We start from the raw sequence: 23,858 nt of genomic DNA on the forward strand, positions 1-23,858 counted from the left end.
CCTGGACTTCCATGTGACATTATATTTTACATCTCTGTGCCTATCTCCCTACCATCTGTTTCCCAATCTCCACTCACTTCTCAACCCTTTCAACTTCGTCCTTTGACTAAAGTATTATCTCCAAGGTTATCCAGTGGGTTTTTTCATCATTAAATCCAGTGATTTTTTCTTAGTTCTCATCTTTCTTGACTTTTCTGCAATTTCTGACACTGTGTATTCCCTCATCTCCTGAACATACTTTTGACCTTTGGCCTCTATGACATTGGTCTTCATCTGGTTCTCTTCTTCCCTGTGTGATCATTTTCTCTTGTTTGTCTCAGCAATAGATCCTTCTTTTCTTGACCATTGTCAGAATATCCCCCAAGGCTCCATTTATCTTGGGACCTCTTGTCTATGCAGAGAATTTCTAAATCTTTCTAGCTGTTTTTTAAATTTTTTATTTATTTGTTTTTTATTATAGCTTTTTATTTACAAGTTATATGCATGGGTAATTTTACAGTATTGACAATTGCCAAACCTTTTGTTCCAATTTTTCCCCTTCTTCCCCCCATCCCTTGGCAGGTTGATCAATACATGTTAAGTATGTTAAAGTATAAATTAAATATAATATAAGTATACATGTCCTAACAGTTATTTTTGCTGTACAAAAAGAATCGGACTTTGAAATAGTGTACAATTAGCCTGTGAAGGAATAAAAAATGCAGGTGAACAAAAATATAGGGATTGGAAATTCTATGTAATGGTTCATAGTCATCTCCCAGAGTTCTTTCGCTGGGTGTAGCTCGTTCAATTCATTACTGCTCTATTGGAGCTGATTTGGTTCATCTCATTGTTGAAGAGGGTCACGTCCATCAGAATTGATCATCATATAGTATTGTTGTTGAAGTATGTAATGATCTCCTGATCCTGCTCATTTCACTCAGCATCAGTTCATGTAAGTCTCTCCAGGCCTTTCTGAAATCATTCTGTTGGTCATTTCTTACTGAATAATAATATTCCATAATATTCATATACCACAATTTATTCAGCCATTCTCCAATTGATGGGCATCCACTCAGTTTCCAGTTTCTGGCCACTACAAAGAGACCTGCCACAAACATTTGTGCACATACAGATCCCTTTCCCTTTTTTAAGATTTCTTTGGGATAGAAGCCTAGTTCTTTCTAGCTCTTTTGTCTCTCTTTATGCCATACTATGAGTACAAATTTTGTTTGAAATGAAGCAACTAAATAATAATTATGAGGTCACACGCAGTCTGTTTTCCATTGAGCTTTTATGCTTATTCTATCCAAAAATGTCATATTAAATAACTACTAGGGTCTACTACAAAGACCCTCAAGGATAACTTTCTGTTCAATCTGCTCAATCATTCAACAACTGCTGCTTTGACACTATTTGAACTAATTAATGTAGGGCTACATCTCTTGTGTTTTATAACACTTGGCCTTGGATCCTGATTCCCATCTTCTAGTGCCCCAAATTTGACTAGTGATTATTTGAGGCAAGTAAGCTAATGTTGATCATACCTCCATGGGCTATCTAAATAGTTTTCACCAAGTTTCTTTTTTGTGCATCTCTAGAGCAAGGCTTCTTAAATTTTTTCCACTCATGACCTCTTTTTGCTTGAGAATTTATTACATGATCCTATATATATAGGTATGTAAGATAGGCATACAAATCAAACATTTATTGATAATAAGTTATAATTTTGCAACCTTCATTTTCAGTTACAGGATCCCATATAGGGTTGCAACTTAATGTTTAAGAAGCTTTGCTCTATACTAGATAATCTAGAAGACAGGTGGGTTGGTAGATAAGAGTTCTGGATCTGGAGTCAAGAAGATTTAAATTCAAATGCAATGTCAGAACTTTTACTAGCTGTGCAATCCTGGGTACATTTAATTCTTCTTTGCCTGGGAGGCATCTAGATGACTCAGTGGACAAGGTGCTGATCTTGGAGTCAAGAAGATTTGAGTTCAAATGCACCCTGCAGACACTAGTTGAGCAAGTCCCTTAACTTCTGTTTGCCTTAATCCACTGGAGAAGGAAATGGAAAACTGTCTCTGTATCTTTGTCAAGGAAATCCCGTGCCCAGTATTGTCATGATGTCGTCCACAGGATCATGAAGAGGCAGATATGTCTAAACAACAATAGATGAAATAAGGCTACAACTCCACCTTTCAGTCTTGGAGTCAATTTATTTAAAGGTAGAAAGACCTGAAAACTTCCCTGTAAACTACCACAAAAGTGATTTCTTGTTTCATAGATACAATATATGAGTCCTTCCCACACATTTTGCATATGTTCATTCTGTGTGTAATTAATAGCCTAAGTACTACTGAAACATTTCAACCAACAAGATTCCACAGTGGTTTGCTCATCTGCTCCCACACCAGTTCCTATGCTTGTTTGACTAGTGAACCTGTCCCCTGAGCTAGCAGCCTTGTCCTGTTTTTAAAGTAAAAGATCACGCCTAGAGCCGTAGCTCCTTGATAATTAACCTCGCCCTTTGCCATCATAGAGATGTGGGTTGGATACCATTCTTGATCTGGTGAATTCTTTCACGGATTTTCTTCCCACAATCTGAGAGTCAGAACAATTGAGTAATGGGGTAGAAAAGGAAAGCTCTTTACAAGGGCTATAGTTTCTCCATCACTCAAAGTCTGCTTTTTGCAGAGAACCAGAACTTCTGGGCTGATAGTTCTAAACTGACTTCATATACCATGATTTCAGAACTAATTTTCCTGGTAGGAACAACTGAAGATGGGGGAGATATGAAATGGAAGAGAGTGAGCACCAGCCAGAGCCAAGTGAAACTCTGTAACTTAAAGTTTAAAAACCTCTCTGGATGGATTGTTTCTTGCTCTGTACAACTAATTGGACCAGGTGATCTCTAAGATTTGTTCCATCTCTAACCTGAACCCTCGTGCTTCAGTGAATAAAAATCAGCTTCCTGGGGGCAGGAGCACTTTTATTTGGAACCATTCCAAGGAATTTGTACTTTCCAGCCCCAAAGCTTTTAGTAACTTCAAAACTTCTCTGATCATTGAACTTCAACTCTAGGTACTGAGATTCAGCCAGCTGGGCTCCTTGGATTTAGAGAAATGTCCAAATAGAACCCTAATGATTGCCTATTTCTATCACTGCTACCATTTCTGAATGTTCTTTTTTAATCATCATTTCTCTTTCCCTTCTATTTTTCTATATACCCTACAGACCAAAAGAGTGCATTTTCTAGCTTTTATTTCAAGAGAAAAGAATATGCATCTTCAGAAAGCACTTAAAAAGATGAGGTAATTAAAAATAAACAAAAAATAAATCTACCTATTTTCTGAGTGGTACTCAAGATTTCTAATAAAATCTTCAAAATTATATTGGCTAAGACCTTCCCTGTTCTAAACTACCAGTAGCCTCAATTAAGAAGGGCCTTGTCACTTCAAAACCCTTGCAAGATTTGAGACATCTCCCCTCCTGCCCTTCTCTTCCCCACCTCCCCCCCCCCCCAGCTTTCTCATTCATCCATTCTTCAATCCCAGGTCAAAATTCAGGATGCACTCATTTAGCCAATTAGAATGTATCTTGATGCCACGGCAGACTTGTAGTTTTCTACCCATATCTCATACTACTTAATAACTTTATTTTTTCTCTCCTACTGAGAGAAAACCATGTAAATACAAAATAGGTGCTCTCATTATCTCAAAACAGATCAGAATTCAAGTCAATATAGGTCATTTTCCTATTCCTTTCTTAAGGTTACCATAAAAGATTGTGCCATTACTACTTTGTGACAAAATCAACCACAGCTAAGTTCTTATATTCTGAGTCATTCCTTTTTCTTTATGATATGTCTCTGTCAGGGGTCATGGGACACAGAGAAGTCAGGATGGCCCAGTCCTTGCTTATACCTTTGCCAGATTCAGTCCACAAAGATCAGGGGATTTAATGAGCGTCAGGAACTAAAACTCTGTATTCTGAGATATGGCCTTATGAGTACATTATATAAGTGATGCTTTGCCATGGCCCTTCCATGTTCTAGTGAATTGTTCTCAGATGATAACAGCTAGCGTTTATATTGACACAGCTCAGTGGTGTAGTGAATGGAGTCCCAAGCACAGAGATGTCAAAAAATTAGCTCCAGAGTCTTGAATGTAATAGGTGAGTGAAGCACGATTTAAATTTGGGATTAAATATCGACTCTAAGGTCAATATTCTATTCACTACAGCTCCTAGCTGCCAATAATGACAATTTAACTTGTAAGTAGGTTAACCAATCTACACCCATGTCAGAACCATCTTGTCCTGTCCCTACTTTAGTATTATTTTTAGTATCAACTTTTTGTGAGACTGGACCATTACAATTCTGATAAGGGAAAATAGTTTCTGAGGTACATAATTGCAAAGTGAGGATTCTCATGGATCCCTTAGAAAAGAAAACATCCTAATCAGCTGAAGGGACCTGGGAGACAGCATAATATAGCACAGCGAGTAATTATAATTAAAATCCTGTAGCTATCTAAGAGTTAAGAAAAGGTGACTCTTTTCTGAGTGGAGGTGTGGAACTACTGGTACAGAAAACTATATACAATGGCAGATACCATTATGTTTGCTTAAAGACTTTTACCCCCTCTTTTTTGTTCTCTTATAAATGATAACTCATAAGACAATGAAGGAATAAGCAGGAATATAAGTAGAAATCAAGGTGATATAAAAAATGTCAAAACAAAAATAATGGCAAAAGGATTCCTGAATGTAGAATTGAGAAAACTAGATTTTAGGCTCAGTCCCATCATTAATAATGGGAATTATGGCTAATACATAGAGTTTAAGGTTTGCAAAGCCCCTTAGGGGTATCTTATTTTATCCTCATAACAACCCTGTGAAGTATGTGCTATTATCCTATTAATGGGAAAACTGAGGCAAAGAGATGACATGATTGCACATGATCACATTGCTAGGAAGCATCTACAGAGACATTTAAATCCAAATTCTCTTGATGTCAAGTACAGCTGTCTATCCACTATACCAGAGGCATCCAACATGCCCACAGACCACACACAAACCACAATGCTCCCCAAAGCAGCCCTAACAGATTAAAATGTAATTGAGAAATATTTAACAATATGAATAAAAATACAATAAAACAGATAATTGTGATATCAGATTTTCTAGGCTAATATGTAGCTGGCAGAAATGCTAAGGTATGGTTTAGTGACCCTATTTCTATTTGAATTTGATATCACTGACCTGCCCCATAACCATGTAATTAGGGTATGTGACTAAATAAACTTGTAAGATCCTTCTATCTCTAATGTTTTATGTTTCTGTAGCCTCTAAAAACTCAGATTTACAAAATAATAATAATGACAATAACAATAAATAATGCATCACTTTTGTTTAGTGCCTACTATGTGGCAGGCACTGTGTTAAATATTTTGCATTTATTATCAATTTGGTCCTCACAACAACCCTGGGAAATAGTTGTTAATTATTATCCTTATTTTACAAGTGAGGAAATTGAGCCATACAGGTTTAGTAACTTTCCCTTAATCACAGAACTAGTGTTTGAGGTGGACTGGAACTCATGTGTTTTTTACTCCTGGACCAATGCTTTATAGATTGTTTCAAGACACTTCTAAAAATGTCACATATATCCTCAACTTCTCAACCTCCTTTCTCTGGGTTTATGACATTGATCCTTTCCATTCACCAAACTCAAAACTTTAGTTCATCTTGACTTCCATTCTTTCAGATTCATAGCAGTCCATTGTAAAGATTGATATTTCCAAAGCTGTCATGAGGCAGCTTTAATTTGAGCCTTCATTCATGCTTCCCTTGTACTTATCTAAAAAATTCATCATAATAAAACGTCATGTGGTATGGGAGAAGGAACTTCTGGACATCAAGGTTGCCTTCAAAATACGGCACTACCATTTTGAAGGTGCTTCTTTGACATTGGTTTCTTACATCCTTACTGGTTTGTTCCTCTGTTTGGAACCACTCACTAGATAGTGAATCAATTTTTTTACCCATCTATAATGCTCATCAATCTAGTGAAGTAGCATCAAAAAGATGCAATAAAGATGTTTTCATACATCACCACTAACTTTTGTGAGAAAACAAAGAGTCTTTAAGGATGCATTTCTGGGACATGGTGATGAAGGTTCCCAGGTTCATGCTTCTGGTTCACAACTTTCCTAGTCTATGAGGTATTTAGAAATATCGTCTTGATGCTGGGTATTCAGAGTGACCCTGATTCTGAATGACCTTTTCCTATCGATAGAGACTGGGCGATTTTGAAGATTTGGCGAGTGGAGCCGTTTGAGATAAATGGAACAGTGGCCAAAGACAAATGGAGTATATGATTTATTTGAATCATGAGTGCCCAATTTTTCTTCTTAATAATTTAATAGCAATCAATGAATATATGTTGTGATAGATAAAAAGCTGGTATCACAGGCAAGACCTGGGTTGTAGTCCCCAGTCCCAGTAGGTTGAATACTCAGAGCTAATTCTGATTGGGTAAATCCACTTTAGAGAAATGAATTTGCATAGCCACCCTTCATAGAATAGTAGTTCTGGAGTTTAAATCTTACCCCTAATTAGAAAAAAAATTGCTTATGTAATCTTGGAAAAGTCATGACCTCTGGGCTTCAGTTTCCTTATCTGTAAAATGATGGGTAGAACTAAAGAATTTTGTGGCACCTTTTAGCTTTCTATCTATGATTTAGTGGAGTTGGGGGTCTCTGGAACCAGAGAGACTGGTACTTTCCTACACTGTGTGACTTTGTCTACTTAAAAGGGAAGCACCATAAGTGCCAGATAAGCATGGGACTTGCTCAGCTTAATGCTTCCCAATCATGTTAATAGCTAGCAGCACTACCTTACCTGGTGGTTAAACATAGTTTCTTTCACCCCTGCATTCTACATTATCCTAAGTCCTAAGAAGACAATCTAAAATCAATTGTCATTTTTCTCCTGGTTTCAAAACCAAAACTGCTAAAAGTCTGCAAAGATGCAATTGGGCTCCCAAAAAGCTATTCTTGTTCAATTCTTTTTCCATAAGATTGGCAGATTTTCTACACATTAAAACATTCCTATAACTAGAATGTGTTTTATCATACTTGCCAATCTCCTGAATGTCTTTTGTTGTTGTTATTAATTGGTAACATCTTATTCACCTTGTTCCCAATTTGTGTCCAATACGTAATCCTTTATGAACATAATCACATATATCAATAAGGTTATTCTATAAGAATTTGCCTCATGTTGTGTTAGAACCTGTTTAGTATATCTTAATTCTAATCTTTTGCTGTCTATGCCATCTCCATAAACAGTGAGTAAAGAGAGAAGAAGAGAATAAGCATTTAAGTGTCTTCTTTTATTTGTATCCTCAGTGTTTAGAACAGTGCTGGGCATATGATGGGTATTTAATAAATCAATATTGACTATTCCTATTATTATTTTCATTTTATAGTTATGGAAACTGAGGCAAATAACTATAAGTGACTTGCCCAGAGTCACACTTTAGGAAGTATCTGAGGTATGATTTAAACTCAAGTCTTTTGACTCCAAGTCTAGCATTCTATCCACTGTACTAGCTGTTTGAAATAATCCTAAAGGACAGCTAAGTAGTGCAGTGGATAAAACACTGGTTTTGCAGTTAGGAGGACCTGAATTCAGATTCAGCCTCAGACACTTGACACTTAGCTAAATCACCATCCCTAATTGCAAGGAAAGAAGTAGGGAATGAAGGAAGGAGGGAAGGGAAAGGAAGGAAAGGAGGGAGCCATGGCGGGAGGAAGAAGGAAAGAAGAAAAGTAGGGAGAGAAGAAAAAAGGGAAGGAATAAAAAAGAAAAGGAGGGAGAAAAAAGAAAGAAGGAAAAGAAAAGAAAGGGATCCTAATTCTAATCTTCTGATATCTGTAACATCCCCATACATAGTAGCATGGTGTATCATTTTTTGGTATTTTCCATATCTCAAACTTTCAGTAGCCAATCATATCCACATTTTCTGAGAAAGAAGTTTTGTTTCATTAGACACAGAGATTTCTATTAATTAAAGCTCCTAAAAAGTGTGAAAGGCTGCTCACTGTGGGAAATCTTTAGCTGACTACTGGAAGGTTGCATGTTGGGGATGTTGTCTCAAGCTTTGTTATTTGTGTAGGGATTAAATAAGTTGACTGATCTCTGAGGTCTCTTCCAGTTCTGCTGTTATCTGAATCTATGATTCATTCTGTAAAAATCTAAGTGAACTTTCTGTCTTGCTATCATTTGTTGCATCTTAGTTTCCAAGCTTTTCTGTATGCATGAATAAGTTTTATTCTTATTCTAACACAGTACAGTCGAACTTAGCAAGATTACTTAGTGTTCCTTTAGTTACCCAAAAGCTCAAAAGAGCTTGTGCCTGCCATCCCTTGGACACTGGGCATTTCTCCAATGTTTCCAATACATCTTAAAGGGTGTATTTATTTACAGGTAGTGAAGAGACTATAGGACAAAGGGTTCAAGACACAATAGAGCTTCTAAGCATTGCTTTCATAGGAAGAGGCCCTGAAAATCAGTTTCATTCCAATGTCCCTAGAAGAAGTTATAAGTATTTCACTACTTTTCTATTTTAAAAGCATTCCCAGTGTTGCATGCATATGGCCAATGCAAAAGCAAAAATCCTATCTGGAGCTGAATGTTACAAGCCAGAACAATCTGGTCTTCCATGTTTGAACTAGAAAATATTTCACATTGTTACAGCGCTTCGGGGTTTATAGTGTCAGATAGTACAAGTAGAATGGCAAGTCATGAGGAGTTAGGAAATGTTTCTTTCTTCATCTCTGTTTCTCCAATACATAGCACAATGCTTTGCTCATAGTAGGTGCTTAAATTTCTGTTGAATTGAAAGCCTTATTATCCCCATTTTGCAAATAAAGAAAGAGGTTCAGAGAAGTGTCAAAGATGACACAGCCATTCTTTTTTCCTAAATGGCAAAAAAGAAAAATAGTTCAATTATAGCAAAAGCTTCCTTTCTAAATTTCTTTGCAATTTACAAAGGACTCTTCCTCACTACAGTCATATGAGGTAGGCTGTACAAATATCTCCCCATTTTGAAGATAACGAACTCAAGGATTAGAGAAAGTCACGTAGGTAACAAATATAATAGGGATGGGATCTGAACCCAACTGCTCTGGCCCCAAAGTCAGTATTCTTTCTACTACATGATCACTAATATGGTTCAATAAAAAGCAGATGCAGGTTGAAGCCAGGTCTTTTGACTTAATGTAGGCATCTTTGCCTTATACTATGCTCCTTAAGCAGTTAAGAGATAAAGTCATTAACTAATTTTTCCCCTTGGGGAGCCTCCTAACCCAAATAATAACAACTCACATTTGTGAAGCATATTAATAACAATAGCTAAGGCTAAGAAAATAAGTGACTGACTCTCAGTTATATAAGTAGTAAATATGTAGTATATTTACTCATAAGTAGTAAAAATGGACTTGCATCTAAATTTTTTAACTTTCAGACCAGTGATAAAAGATTTCTCAATTTTTTTCAATCTTCATAATAAACCCCTGTATATTTGCCTTTTTTATTGATTGGTGGGTGATCCCCTGTAAAATTCCTACTAACACTATCAATAACTATAACTGATTGAATAGACTAAATCATTTTTCTGTATTCTTCTGTTAGATAGTCTTTCTACATTGCCTCTATATTTACATTTTCTCTCACAGGAGCATAAGGATAATGGGGTGTTACTGTGAGATCCAATAATTTGTCTACCACAGGAAGGGACCAAATTGTGATTCCCAGAATAGTAACTATTAGAAGGAAACCAGAGCTTTGACATCAATGGGAGCATGTTTCTTCCACCCAGGTTACTTGAAACCTGGGGAATGGGGAGTTGCTTCTCCATGGTGATCACAGTGGGCAGTGCAGAATCAACAGAGTATTGTAATCAACAGAGGAGTGTGACAAACTATTGGAGAAGTGATTAGCAGCCCACTGGCACCTGCAGGATAGAAGTACATTCTTCACTTTGGCCTTAGGCTTCTGTCCATTCCCTACCCCATTCTCCTCCCTCCCCAGAGTATCCCTTATTGTGCTGGTGTGTCTATATGGCGTAGATCAGGACTTAACCTTTTTGCACTCATGACCATTTTTTTGCCCAAGAAATTTTTACGTGACACTGGATATATAGGTATATAAAATAGATATACAAATACTATGTCTATATTAGATTTACATATAATTTTACCATGTTTAACATATATTTGATTATTTGCCATCTACAGGAGGGGTGGGGAGAAGGAAGAGGGAAACTGGAACACAAGGTTTTTGCAAGGGTCAATGGTGAAAAATTATCCTTGCATATGTTTTGAAAATAAAAAGCTTCAATTAACAATAAATAAATAATAGGTGTACAACTCAAACATTTACTTATAATGTCATAATTTTGTGACCCCCTCCATATTCAATTATAAGACCCCACATGTGATCGAGATGCACAGTTTAAGCAGTTGATGTATAGAGTAACCTAGGTGGCACAGCAGGTAGAATGGCACACTTAGAGTCCAGAAGACCTGTATTCAAATTTGATTTCAGATATTTGAACTACATGTATGACTCTGGGCAAGTGATTTAAACTCTATTTGATCCAGTTTCCTCTTCTGTAAAATGGAGATAATAATAACCTACCTAAGGGTTGTTGTAAAGTTATAATAATCACTTAACAGTACTTGGCACGTAGTAGGTGATTTATAAATATTATCATTATTATTTGATAGAGTCCTGGCCTTGGAGTCAGGAAAAGCTGGATTCAAATCCTGCCACGTAATAGCTTGTGACAATGGGCAAATCATTTGAACAGAAGCCACTAATTTGTGGCTATTCAATGAAGAGAAGCTGAGACTTCAGGTAATAGGAGGAGGCAAACAGATGTCTGTCTGGATCAGTAGATTACTAGTATAACAATTTGCCTAGAAAGGTGGAAGGGAAAAGTGGTATAATGGGTAGAGCACAGAACCTGGGGTCAGGAAGATCTCAGTCCAAATCCAGCTTCAGATATCAGCTATGTGTCCCTCAGTAAGTTACTTAACATTGTTTACCTCAGTTTCCTCTTCTGTAAATTGAGTTGGAAAAAGAAATGGCAAACTACTCCAGTATGTTCACCAAGAAAACCCCAAATAGGATCACAAAGAGTTGGACACTACTGAACTGATTGAACAACCATGGAGATGTTGAATTCAAGGCTCAGAATCAGTGTCAATACAATAGCATCATCCCAAGCCAGTAGGGATATAACTTATCCACAAAAGATTACACACGTGAAGCAAGTACTCAGTTTCATAGCTAGTTTCTAGATGCAAAGAGCCTTTTAGTTTCTAATTCTCTGAATTTCAGAATGCGTGAAAGAGCAGATTCCCTTTAGAACAGGCCCTCTATAATTAGCACTTCTGGGCAGGCAGTGATAGGGAAGGGATTGGGGAAGCTCACAGCAGGGATGGAAGGGGCCAGGTGGAAGAGGACTTTGGTTCTTGCTTCTCATTTTAACTGCTTATTCCTGAGCACAGTCATTGTGTGTTTCTGATAGCTAAAAAGATGAAAATACTGTCAGATTCCCTCAATGTCAGTGCCCTGGGAGAAACCCTACCTAGCTATCACTCTGTGGGTCTCTACTTCCCCTAAGGCTTAGGATCTATGATAGGATATGAATTGTCACTAAGAATTCTCTATATTATAAACAAGCACTTATTAAGCATGAAGTGCCAGGAACTACTCCCATTTCTCTTCCAAGCTAGCCCTCATTCAAACAATCAAAGAACTAATAAACTTTTTATTAAGTGTTGACTATGTACCAGGCACTATACTAAGTGCTGGGGATACAAAAAGTCTCTGCCCTGAAGCTCAGCTTCTTAAATTGTGGTTTTGAACCCATATGGAGTTTTGTTTGAATGTAGGAGTCACAAAATTATAATTTATTATCATAAATGTTTGATTTGCATAGCTATTTTATATACCTATGTATCCAGGGTCATATAAAATTTCTCAGGCAAAAACGTGTTGCAAGTGGAAAAAGAAGCCCTGCTCTAAAAGAGCTGACCTCCAAAATTCTTTACTTTAGGGGGAATTTAGACCTGTGATTTCATCTGTGTATAGAACTGCCAGAAAGGAAACTTCAGCAATATAGATTCAAGAGCATTGAGAATTTAAGTGAATAGTTTACAGCCCTCCAGTCTATCTATATGTCAAATGCAAGACTTGAGTACATGTTCTCCTGCTTAGTCTATATGCTATTATCAGGCAACATCTGACATTTTTTTCATACTTGCTAATATTTCACCAATTAGCGATTCATTTGAATTTAACAAGTATTTTAGCAAGTATTTTAAAATGCCAATATACATGCCAGAATTAAAGGGATTTTAAGTAGTTCACAGCTTAATATAAATTAATTCAAACTGCTTTCTTCTTAAAGTCTAACTCTGAGATAATAGAAGACTTTATGAAAGTAGAGATATAATGAGGAGAAAGTTCTAGATAGACACTATTATGAAGGACTATGGATAGTGAAGGGTAGCATTCAACTGCTTTCTTCTTAAAACCTAACTTTAAGACAATAGACTTTATGAAAGTGGAAATGTAATGACGAGAAAATAGTATCAATTTTTGTTCTAAGTAGTATCTACTATTTATACTAATAGTATCTATTATGAGGGGCTATGAATAATGAATAATGAATTCAGACTTTATGTCTGTAAGACTGAAGAAAATCAGTTCTAGGAGAAATGGAGAGAGAAAAAGAGAGAGACAGAGAGAGAAAGAGAAGCAGAAAAATGGAGGAAGGAAGAAAGAAAGGAAGGAAGAAAGGAAGGAAAGAAGGGAGGTGGGGAAAGAGGAACAAGAAAGGAAGGAAAGAAGGGAGGTGGGGAAAGAGGAACAAGAAAGGAAGGAAGAAAGGAAGGAAGAAAGAAAGGAAGGAAGAAAGGAAGGAAGAAAGAAAGGAAGGAAAGAAGGGAGGTGGGGAAAGAGGAACAAGAAAGGAAGGAAGGAAGGAAGGAAGGAAAGAAGGGAGGTGGGGAAAGAGGAACAAGAAAGGAAGGAAGGAAGGAAGGAAGGAAAGAAGGGAGGTGGGGAAAGAGGAACAAGAAAGGAAGGAAAGAAGGGAGGTGGGGAAAGAGGAACAAGAAAGGAAGGAAGAAAGGAAGGAAGGAAGGAAAGAAGGAAAATGGGAGACCTCAGCCTTTTAAAGCTAAGGTCTTTAACAGGTCTCAGTTTGGTCTTCTCCTCCTAAATTTATTTATTTGATATTTTTTGACTAGCTGAAAAAAGATTTTGATTAGATGAAAGAGATGACATAAAGAATCAATTGCTACTTAGCCTTAATCACCGAATATATGTGTATTTGTGAATATACACACACATACACACACACACACACACACACACACACACACACACACACACCCTCTCATAATTAAAATGATTGGGAGCCACTATCACAACTTAAAGAATGACACATTATCCAAAAAAAAAAAAAAAATCACTTCTTTCCTACAGCCTCTCTTCACTTGAGAAAAAGCAGTTACTCAGTTGGGGAAAAAACAATGACCAGAATGTTGAGGGGTTTTGTTTGTCTAAGTTCTAACTTTTTTCTATTTCCTGTAGTTATCCTTTGCCCTCACCAGTGCTCAACAATTCTAATCTGCTGCTATTCAACATTGAAGAAAATGGGGGAACCCCATTTACCACCAAAGTACCAGGAAGACATCACCACCATCACCACCATCCGCACCAGCACCAACACCAGCACCAGCACCAGCACCAACACCAACACCAACACCACTCCAATTATGGAATACCAGTCCCTCTTGAAAGCAAAGAGATGACTACCGGAATCCCAACTCCTAGTAGTAAGTTAATTAAACTTGACTATCTGGATCTCTTCTTTATGAGTGGAGTTCTGTTGTAAAGTGCCCCGAGATCAGAAAAATGGGAGATGGCTAGGTTATGAAGAGCTTTGGATGCCAATCTGCATTTTGTATTTGATCCCAAAGGCAATAGGAAGCCACTGGAGTTTACTGGCATGTTGTGTATAGGGGCTGGGGAGGTGAAAAATCCTGTTTTAGGAAAACTACCTTAGTGGCTGAGTGGAGAATATATGGAGTAGGGAGATATTAGAGGCAGCAAAATAGTAGTTATGATTCAAACATCCCTCTTAATGCTAAATCTATCATGCTTGTGACTGTTTGATGGTTAAATTTAATTGTTTTATTTGATGAAAATGGGGAAATGATGATGGGTTTGAAATGTAAGCATAAAATTCCCTTAAGACTATTGGGAGGACTTCCGGTTAAGATGGCGGAGAGGAGGCTCACAGTTGCATAAGCTCCGCGCTTTCTCTCACTATCCACTTCATTACAAGCCTCTGAATCAATGCTTGACTGAAAAAAACCCACAAATACTTACCAAGAGAAGCCATCCTTGAGATCCGCCAAGAAAGGTCTGTCTTTACTGGAGGGCTGGGGCGGTTTTAGATCGGGCGCAGGCGGCGGGCAGCGGCAGTGAGAGCACGGGAGCAGACTGGTGAGGGGGTGGGGAGTGATCGTAGCCGTCTCTGCGGGGAGAGCTTTGCTACAGGTTTGGAACCTGCAGCAAGTCAACAGCCCAGCAGAGAAGCTAAAAACACCGGGGCTGAAGAACACAACCGCAAACAGCTGGAGTCTCTCAGGACCTGGCCGCCCCCCCCCTTCCCCCCCCTCAGTGACTCAGCACGCTTTGGGATCTCAGAGCACAGGCGCAGCACAGTCCTGCTAGTGCCTCACTGCTGCCCCCTGCAGTCTGTAGAGGAAGCTCGATAACACACCCAGCCCCCCCCAAAGAAAGACTCCAGTTTTTTCTGTTTTTCTTTGGTAGTTTGTCTCTGATTAATAGACAGAATGAGCAAGAAGCTGAAGAGGACTTTAACCCTTGACAGCTTCTACACAGATAGAGAGCAGACTCTAAATCCTGAGGAGACTAAAAACAGGCAGTCCCCAGGTGATTCCCCAAAGGAGGAGATCGTCTGTTCCTCAGCACAGATGAACCTCATAGAAGTGATTAAAAAGGCTCTCACAAGGGAGCTAGAAGAAAAATGGGGAAAGCAGAGTGAGGCTTGGCAAAAGGAGAAGGAAGCTTGGGAAAAGGAGAGGGAGGCTTGGCAAAAGAGCCTGGAGAAGTCAGTTAAAGAGAGAGTGGATAAAGAAGTAAAATCCTTGAAAAATAGGATTAGTGAACTGGAAAACAAAATTGGCGAAATGGAAAAAAATTCCACAGAACAAAAGAACTCAATTGGACAATTAGAGAAAGATTTTAAAAAAGTGAGTGAAGAGAATACTTCACTGAAAATCAGAATTGAACAAGTGGAATTGAATGACTCGAGGAGACAAGAAGAATCAGTCAAGCAAATCCAAAAAAATCAAACAATGGAGAAAAATGTGAAATACCTTCTGGGGAAGACAACAGACCTGGAAAACAGATCCAGGAGAGACAATCTGAGAATCATTGGACTCCCAGAAAAACATGATGAAAAAAAGAGCCTGGACACTGTCTTCCAGGAAATCATCAAAGAGAACTGCCCAGAAGTCATAGGAACAGAGGAAAAAATAAACATTGAAAGGATTCATCGATCACCCACTGAAAGGGATCCTAAAATCAAAACACCAAGGAATATAGTGGCCAAATGCCAGAACCCTCAGATGAAAGAAAAAATATTGCAAGCGGCTAGAAAAACCCAATTCAAGTATCAAGGAGCCACAATAAGGATCACCCAGGATCTGGCAGCATCCACATTAAAAGATCGAAGGGCCTGGAATATGATATTCCGAAAGGCTAAGGAACTTGGTATGCAACCAAAAATAACTTACCCAGCGAGAATGAGCATCTTTTTCCAGGGAAGAAGATGAACATTCAACGAAGTAAGCGAATTTCATCTATTTCTGATGAAAAAACCAGAACTTAACAAAAAGTTTGATCTACAAATATAGAACTCAAGAGAAATCTAAAAAGGTAAAGATTAATCTTGGGAACTATATTTTGACTATATAGATGTATAAAGAATACATGTATACCTTGTTCTAGAAATTGATGTGGAAAGGACATTGTACCAGAAAAAGGGTAAAGTGGGGGTAGTACATCTCATGAAGAGGCATAGGAAACCTATTATATCTGAGAGAAAGAATGGAGGGGGATGAATATAGTGGGTATCTTACTGCCTTCAGAATTGGCTTTAAGTGAAAAATCTTAAGACATATTCAATCTATGGTGAAACTTCTCCCATCTCATTGAAAAGTGAGAAGGGAAAAGTGGAAAGGGAAGGAATAAGCTAAGCGGAAGGGAATACGGGAACTGGGAGGGAAAGGGGTAAGATAGGGGGAGGAACTCTAAGGCGGGGGGGAGGGACACTAAAAAGGGAGGGCTGTGAGAAGCAAGGGGTGCTCACAAGCTTAATACTTGGAAGGGGGGGAAAGGGGAAAGAAGGGAGGAAAGCATAAACCGGGGTTAACAAGATGGCAAGTAATACAGAATTGGTCATTCTAACCATAAACGTGAACGGGGTAAACTCCCCCATAAAGAGGAAGCGGTTAGCAGAATGGATTAAAAGCCAGAATCCTACAATATGTTGTTTACAGGAAACACACCTGAAGCGGGGAGATACATGCAGGTTAAAGGTAAAAGGTTGGAGCAAAATCTACTATGCTTCAGGTGAAGTCAAAAAAGCAGGGGTAGCCATCCTGATCTCAGATCAAGCTAAAGCAAAAATTGACCTAATTAAAAGAGATAAGGAAGGACACTATATCTTGCTAAAGGGTAGCATGGATAATGAAGCACTATCTATATTAAACATATATGCACCAAGTGGGGTAGCATCTAAATTCTTAAAAGAGAAACTAAGAGAGCTGCAAGAAGAAATAGACAGTAAAACTATAATAGTGGGAGATCTTAACCTTGCACTCTCAGAATTAGATAAATCAAACCAGAAAATAAATAAGAAAGAAGTTAAAGAGGTAAACAGAATACTAGAAAAGCTAGATATGATAGATCTCTGGAGAAAATGTAATGGAGACAGAAAGGAATACACTTTCTTTTCAGCAGTTCATGGAACCTATACAAAAATTGACCATATATTAGGACATAAAAACCTCAAACTCAAATGTAGTAAGGCAGAAATAGTAAATGCATCCTTTTCAGACCACGATGCAATGAAAATTACATTCAACAAAAAAGCAGGGGGAAGTAGACCAAAAAATAATTGGAAACTAAATAATCTCATACTAAAGAATGATTGGGTAAAACAGCAAATCATAGACATAATTAATAACTTCACCCAAGAAAACGATAATAATGAGACATCATACCAAAATGTATGGGATGCAGCCAAAGCGGTAATAAGGGGAAATTTCATATCTCTAGAGGCCTATTTGTATAAAATAGAGAAAGAGAAGGTCAATGAATTGGGTTTGCAATTAAAAATGCTAGAAAAGGAACAAATTAAAAACCCCCAGTCAAACACTAAACTTGAAATTCTAAAAGTAAAAGGTGAGATCAATAAAATTGAAAGTAAAAAAACTATTGAATTGATTAATAAAACTAAGAGTTGGTTCTATGAAAAAACCAACAAAATAGACAAACCCTTAGTAAATCTGATTAAAAAAAGGAAAGAGGAAAATCAAATTGTTAGTCTTAAAAATGAAAAGGGAGAACTCACCACTAACGAAGAGGAAATTAGAGCAATAATTAGGAGTTACTTTGCCCAACTTTATGCCAATAAATTCGACAACTTAAATGAAATAGAAAAATACCTCCAAAAATACAGCTTGCCCAAACTAACAGAGGAAGAAGTAAATATCCTAAACAGTCCCATCTCAGAAAAAGAAATAGAACAAACTATCAATCAACTCCCTAAGAAAAAATCCCCAGGACCAGATGGATTTACATGTGAATTCTACCAAACATTTAAAGAACAATTAACTCCAATGTTATATAAACTATTTGAAAAAATAGGGATTGAAGGAGTCCTACCAAACTCCTTTTATGACACAGATATGGTACTGATACCTAAACCAGGTAGGCTGAAAACAGAGAAAGAAAATTATAGACCAATCTCCCTAATGAATATTGATGCTAAAATCTTAAATAAAATATTAGCAAAAAGATTACAGAAAATTGTCACCAGGATAATACACTATGACCAAGTAGGATTTATACCAGGAATGCAGGGCTGGTTCAATATTAGGAAAACTATTAGCATAATTGACTATATCAATAACCAAACAAACAAAAACCACATGATCATCTCAATAGATGCAGAAAAAGCATTTGATAAAATCCAACATCCATTCCTAATAAAAACACTTGAGAGCATAGGAATAAATGGACTTTTCCTTAAAATAGTCAGGAGCATATATTTAAAACCATCAGTAAGCATCATATGCAATGGGGAAAAACTGGAACCTTTCCCAGTAAGATCTGGAGTGAAGCAAGGTTGCCCACTATCACCATTATTATTTAATATCGTATTAGAAACACTAGCCTCGGCAATAAGAGTCGAGAAAGATATAAAAGGAATTAGAGTAGGCAATGAGGAAACCAAACTATCACTCTTTGCAGATGATATGATGGTATACCTAGAGAACCCCAGAGATTCTACCAAAAAGCTATTGGAAATAATTCATAATTTTAGCAAAGTAGCTGGCTACAAAATAAATCCCCATAAATCCTCAGCATTTTTATACATCACCAACAAAACCCAACAGCAAGAGATACAAAGAGAAATTCCATTCAGAATAACTGTTGATACCATAAAATATTTGGGAATCTATCTACCAAAGGAAAGTCAGGAATTATATGAGCAAAATTATAAAAAAGTCTCCACACAAATAAAGTCAGACTTAAATAATTGGAAAAATATTAAGTGCTCTTGGATCGGCCGAGCGAACATAATAAAGATGACAATACTCCCTAAACTAATCTATTTATTTAGTGCTATACCAATCAGACTTCCAAGAAAATATTTTATTGATCTAGAAAAAATAACAACAAAATTCATATGGAACAATAAAAAGTCGAGAATCTCAAGGGAATTAATGAAAAAAAAATCAAATGAAGGTGGCCTAGCTGTACCTGATCTAAAATTATATTATAAAGCAGCAGTCACCAAAACCATTTGGTATTGGCTAAGAAATAGATTAGTGGATCAGTGGAAAAGGCTAGGCTCACAAGACAGAATAGTCAACTATAGCAATCTAGTGTTTGACAAACCCAAAGCCCCTAACTTCTGGGAAAAGAATTCATATTTGATAAAAACTGCTGGGATAATTGGAAATTAGTATGGCAGAAATTAGGCATGGACCCACACTTAACACCATATACCAAGATAAGATCAAAATGGGTCTATGACCTAGGCATAAAGAACGAGACTATAAATAAATTAGAGGAACATAGAATAGTTTATCTCTCAGACTTGTGGAGGAGAAAGAAATTTGTGACCAAAGATGAACTAGAGACCATTACTGATCACAGAATAGAAAATTTCGATTACATCAAATTAAAAAGCCTTTGTACAAATAAAACTAATGCAAACAAGATTAGAAGGGAAGCAACAAACTGGGAAAACATTTTCACAGTTAAAGGTTCTGATAAAGGCCTCATTTCCAAAATATATAGAGAACTGACTCAAATTTATAAGAAATCAAGCCATTCTCCAATTGATAAATGGTCAAAGGATATGAACAGACAATTTTCAGAGGATGAGATTGAAACTATTACCACTCATATGAAAGAGTGTTCCAAATCATTATTGATCAGAGAAATGCAAATTAAGACAACTCTGAGATACCACTACACACCTGTCAGATTGGCTAAGATGACAGGAAAAAATAATGATGAATGTTGGAGGGGATGCGGGAAAACTGGGACACTAATGCATTGTTGGTGGAGTTGTGAACGAATCCAACCATTCTGGAGAGCAATCTGGAATTATGCCCAAAAAATTATCAAAATGTGCATATCCTTTGATCCAGCAGTGTTTCTATTGGGCTTATATCCCAAAGAAATACTAAAGAAGGGAAAGGGACCTGTATGTGCCAAAATGTTTGTAGCAGCCCTGTTTGTAGTGGCTAGAAACTGGAAAATGAATGGATGCCCATCAATTGGAGAATGGCTGGGTAAATTGTGGTATATGAATGTTATGGAATATTATTGTTCTGTAAGAAATGACCAGCAGGATGAATACAGAGAGGCTTGGAGAGACCTACATGAACTGATGCTAAGTGAAATGAGCAGAACCAGGAGATCATTATACACTTCGACAACGATATTGTATGAGGACATATTTTGATGGAAGTGGATTTCTTTGACAAAGAGACCTGAGTTTCAATTGATAAATGACGGACAAAAGCAGCTACACCCAAAGAAAGAACACTGGGAAACGAATGTGAACTATCTGCATTTTTGTTTCTCTTCCCGGATTATTTATACCTTCTGAATCCAATTCTCCCTACGCAACAAGAGAACTGTTCGGTTCTGCAAACATATATTGTATCTAGGATATACTGCAACATATCCAACATATAAAGGACTGCTTGCCATCTAGGGGAGGGGGTGGAGGGAGGGAGGGGAAAAAAAAAATCGGAACAGAAATGAGTGTAAATATAATGTAATTATTAAATAAAAAAATAAAAAAAAAAAAAAAAAAAAAAAAAAGACTATTGGGAGTTCTGACCCAAAAGTGGAATAATAACTTGAGTGGGATGGAGATTTCATGTTCCTCAGGTTACAGAAGAATATGTTCTCATTTCTTTGCTGGGGCTTGTATTTCTTGACCTACTGGGACACAATGTGCCATTGTTGGTCTCAATAAATGACCACAGTGTACAGAACTCACTCGATCCCCTCAGGGAAGTCTGTCTTGGGTACTAAATAGTGCCAACTTCCATACCACATTCTCACTGTAATGTTTCTAACACTGAGCTGATGTAATGGGCAAAGTGCTGTTTGGGTCATTGTACTGGCCATGACAATCAAGTTTTAGAAGAGTGTTCATTGGCTATGAACTCAATTACTTTAGCCTTGTTATTAAGAATGTAGATTAAATAATTATAGAGACAGGGGATAATGGACAAGATGGGATAATCTGGGTTCAAATCCTGCCTCTGAAAAATACTGGCTATGTACCACACACAGGTCTCTGAATTTTACATTTCCCCATGAAAATCTCCAAAGCTATATAACTGGAAGGAAGAAAGAAGCATTTAAGTAGCATCTACTACATGTTTACTATATGTGCTCAATGCTTTTACAAGTTTTATCTCATTTTTTCTTGTGCACCATGATAATTGTAGAAATACATATAGAAGAATTGCACGTGTTTAACATATTATTTGTTGTCTAAGGAAGGGATGGGGAGAAGGAAGGGAAAAATTTGCAACATCAAGTTTTGCAGGGGTGAATGTTGAAAATTGTCTATGCATGTTTTGAAAATAAAAAGCTTTAATAAAAATGAAAAAATTTATCTCATTTGATCCTTACAAAAATTCTGTAAGGTAGGTTATATTATTTTTTTCATTCAACAGTAGAGGAAACTGAAAAACATAAAGGTTAAATGACTTGCCTAGAGTTATACAGCTAGGGAAAGTCCAAGACTGGATTTGAATTTAATTTTTTTTAATTACAAACTCAGCCTTCTATATACTAAGCCACTAACTTTCTCTTATAATTTCTGTGACTTATGTTGTGACATTGTTGACATTGCTGATCTGCATTAGTTCAAGTCCTTTTCACAAAAAGGATTTTTTGGGGGAAAGAGAAAGAGAGACAGAGACAGAGAGAGACAAAGACAGAGACAGAAGAAAGAGAGGTACACACAGAGAGAAAGAGAGACACAAAGAGACAAAGAGACATGCATACACAGAGAGACAGAGAAACAGAGAGAGAAGAGATAGGGAGATACACAGAGGAACATACAAAGACAGAGAGCCAGAGATAGAGAAAGAAGAATGTATCATTTGGGTTCTCTCCCTGGCTCTGATAATGGGTTAGGTGTGACTTCAGTACCCTCATCTCTAAAACAAGAAAGTTGGATGAGATGGCTTCTAAAGTCTTTTTCTTCTTTAATAGTCTATGATTCTAAGTTGTTAATAACAATAAAATTTGCATAGTGCTTTCAGTTTGGCAAAGTGCTTTACAAATATTATTTAATCCTTACAACAGTCTTGTCACATAAGCAATATTATTAGTCCCATTTTACAGATGAAGAAACAGGCAAATAGAGTTAAGTGATTTACACAGGGCCACACAAATAGTGTCTGCTGCTGGACTTGAACTCAAACCTTTCTGACACCATGGACAGCACTCTGCCCTCCATACTACTTTCCTGTCCATAAGGCAAAGCCAATCTCAGTCTTGTGTTTTTTTACATTCTCCCACTGCCTTTCCAGTTCCTCTTTTAAGAGACTTGGGATCTTTTCAAGATCTTTACTCACTTCTGGGAGTTGTAAGAAGACCTAGTTAATTCTAGAATTATTCTAGAATTCCCAATGTCTCACCAGCAGAAATCTAGGGTCCAGAAGTATCATCTAACCATTACCCAGAGCTCCTCAAGTTCAAGGGATGTTCTGCCCTGGTTCAGCTAGTTAATCTTGATATCTCCCTAGAGCTCATTAAGAGATGTGGTTGTGGGTTGGGGCAATTTGTGGCCAGGGTATACCCTTGATGCCAGCCATGAAGTCAGGAGGACCTGAAGTCAATCTGGCCAGAGATACTTCCTTATTGTGTGATCCTGGGCAAGTCACTTAACCTCAATTGCTGAGAAAAAATAAAACCAAAAAAAAAAATGTTTGCCTCAGTTTCCTCATTTGTAAAATCAGCTGGAGAAGAAAATGGCAAACTACTCCAATATCTTTGCCAAGAAAACCCCAAATGGGGTCATGAAGAATAGAACATGATTGAAACAAATGAACGGCAAATGATTTGCTAAGTTTGTCCCAATGGTTCAGTTTAATGAGTTAATTTCATTAATTACTTAAAATAGTAAATTAATTTAAATACCTAATTTTTTTTTCAAATTGCTTTACTCTATGAATGTTTTTTTTTCCTCTTTAGAACTGAGCCCAGGACCTCCCATTCTTTACAACGAAGCTGCTGCCCACTTGAAGAAGATGGAAATGGAAACCTCCAAGGTAGCTTCTCCTTGGCCTGCTCTTCACATCAACATAAATAAGGTACAATGAAGCAAAACATACACCTTTTCTGGATGGGCGAACACTGTCACTGTTCTAAACTTCTAATGGAAACTGTTTCTTCCCAGCCAAGAAGAGAGGTAAAAGAGCAGTAGAATATGCTTATTATTCATGGAATTCGGAGATCTGAGTTAGAATCCCATTCTCTACTGTGCAGAACTTTTCTTTCTTTCTTCTTTTTAATTAATAGTATCTTATTTTTCCAAATACATGCAAAGATAGTTTTTAACATTCCCCTTTGCAAGACCTTGTGTTCCAAATTCTTCTCCCTCTCTTCCTCCTCCCCCAAAACAGTAAGTAATTTGATATAGGTTAAACATGTGTCGTTCTTCTAAAAATATTTCCATATTTGCTGCACAAGAAAAGTCAGATCAAAGGAAGAAAAAAAACATAAGAAAGAAAAAATACAAACAAGCAAACAACAACAACAACAACAACAAAAAGGTGAAAATATTATGCTTTGATCCACATACAGTCTTCATCATTCTCTCTCAAGATGTATATAGTTTTTTCTATCACAAGTCTATTGGAATTGGGAAGCTCTTTTCTGTACCTGCTACCTCTTCTTAAAATGCAGATATTAAAGCATTA

At 37.1% G+C, this 23,858-nt stretch overlaps 1 protein-coding gene across 1 annotated transcript in view; it reads left to right on the forward strand.

Moving 5' to 3' along the window:
• The window catches only part of EPB41L4B (erythrocyte membrane protein band 4.1 like 4B), a 259,404-nt gene that overhangs the window by 167,926 nt on the left and 67,620 nt on the right, over positions 1–23,858 (forward strand). The window contains exons 16-17 of the mRNA XM_051995572.1: positions 13,660–13,904; positions 23,131–23,249. Of these exons, the coding sequence (XP_051851532.1) occupies positions 13,660–13,904; positions 23,131–23,249 (364 nt within the window). The remainder of the gene's footprint in view (positions 1–13,659; positions 13,905–23,130; positions 23,250–23,858) is intronic.

Source organism: Antechinus flavipes, chromosome 1, assembly GCF_016432865.1.
Source record: "Antechinus flavipes isolate AdamAnt ecotype Samford, QLD, Australia chromosome 1, AdamAnt_v2, whole genome shotgun sequence".
NCBI classification, from domain to species: Eukaryota; Metazoa; Chordata; class Mammalia; order Dasyuromorphia; family Dasyuridae; genus Antechinus; species Antechinus flavipes.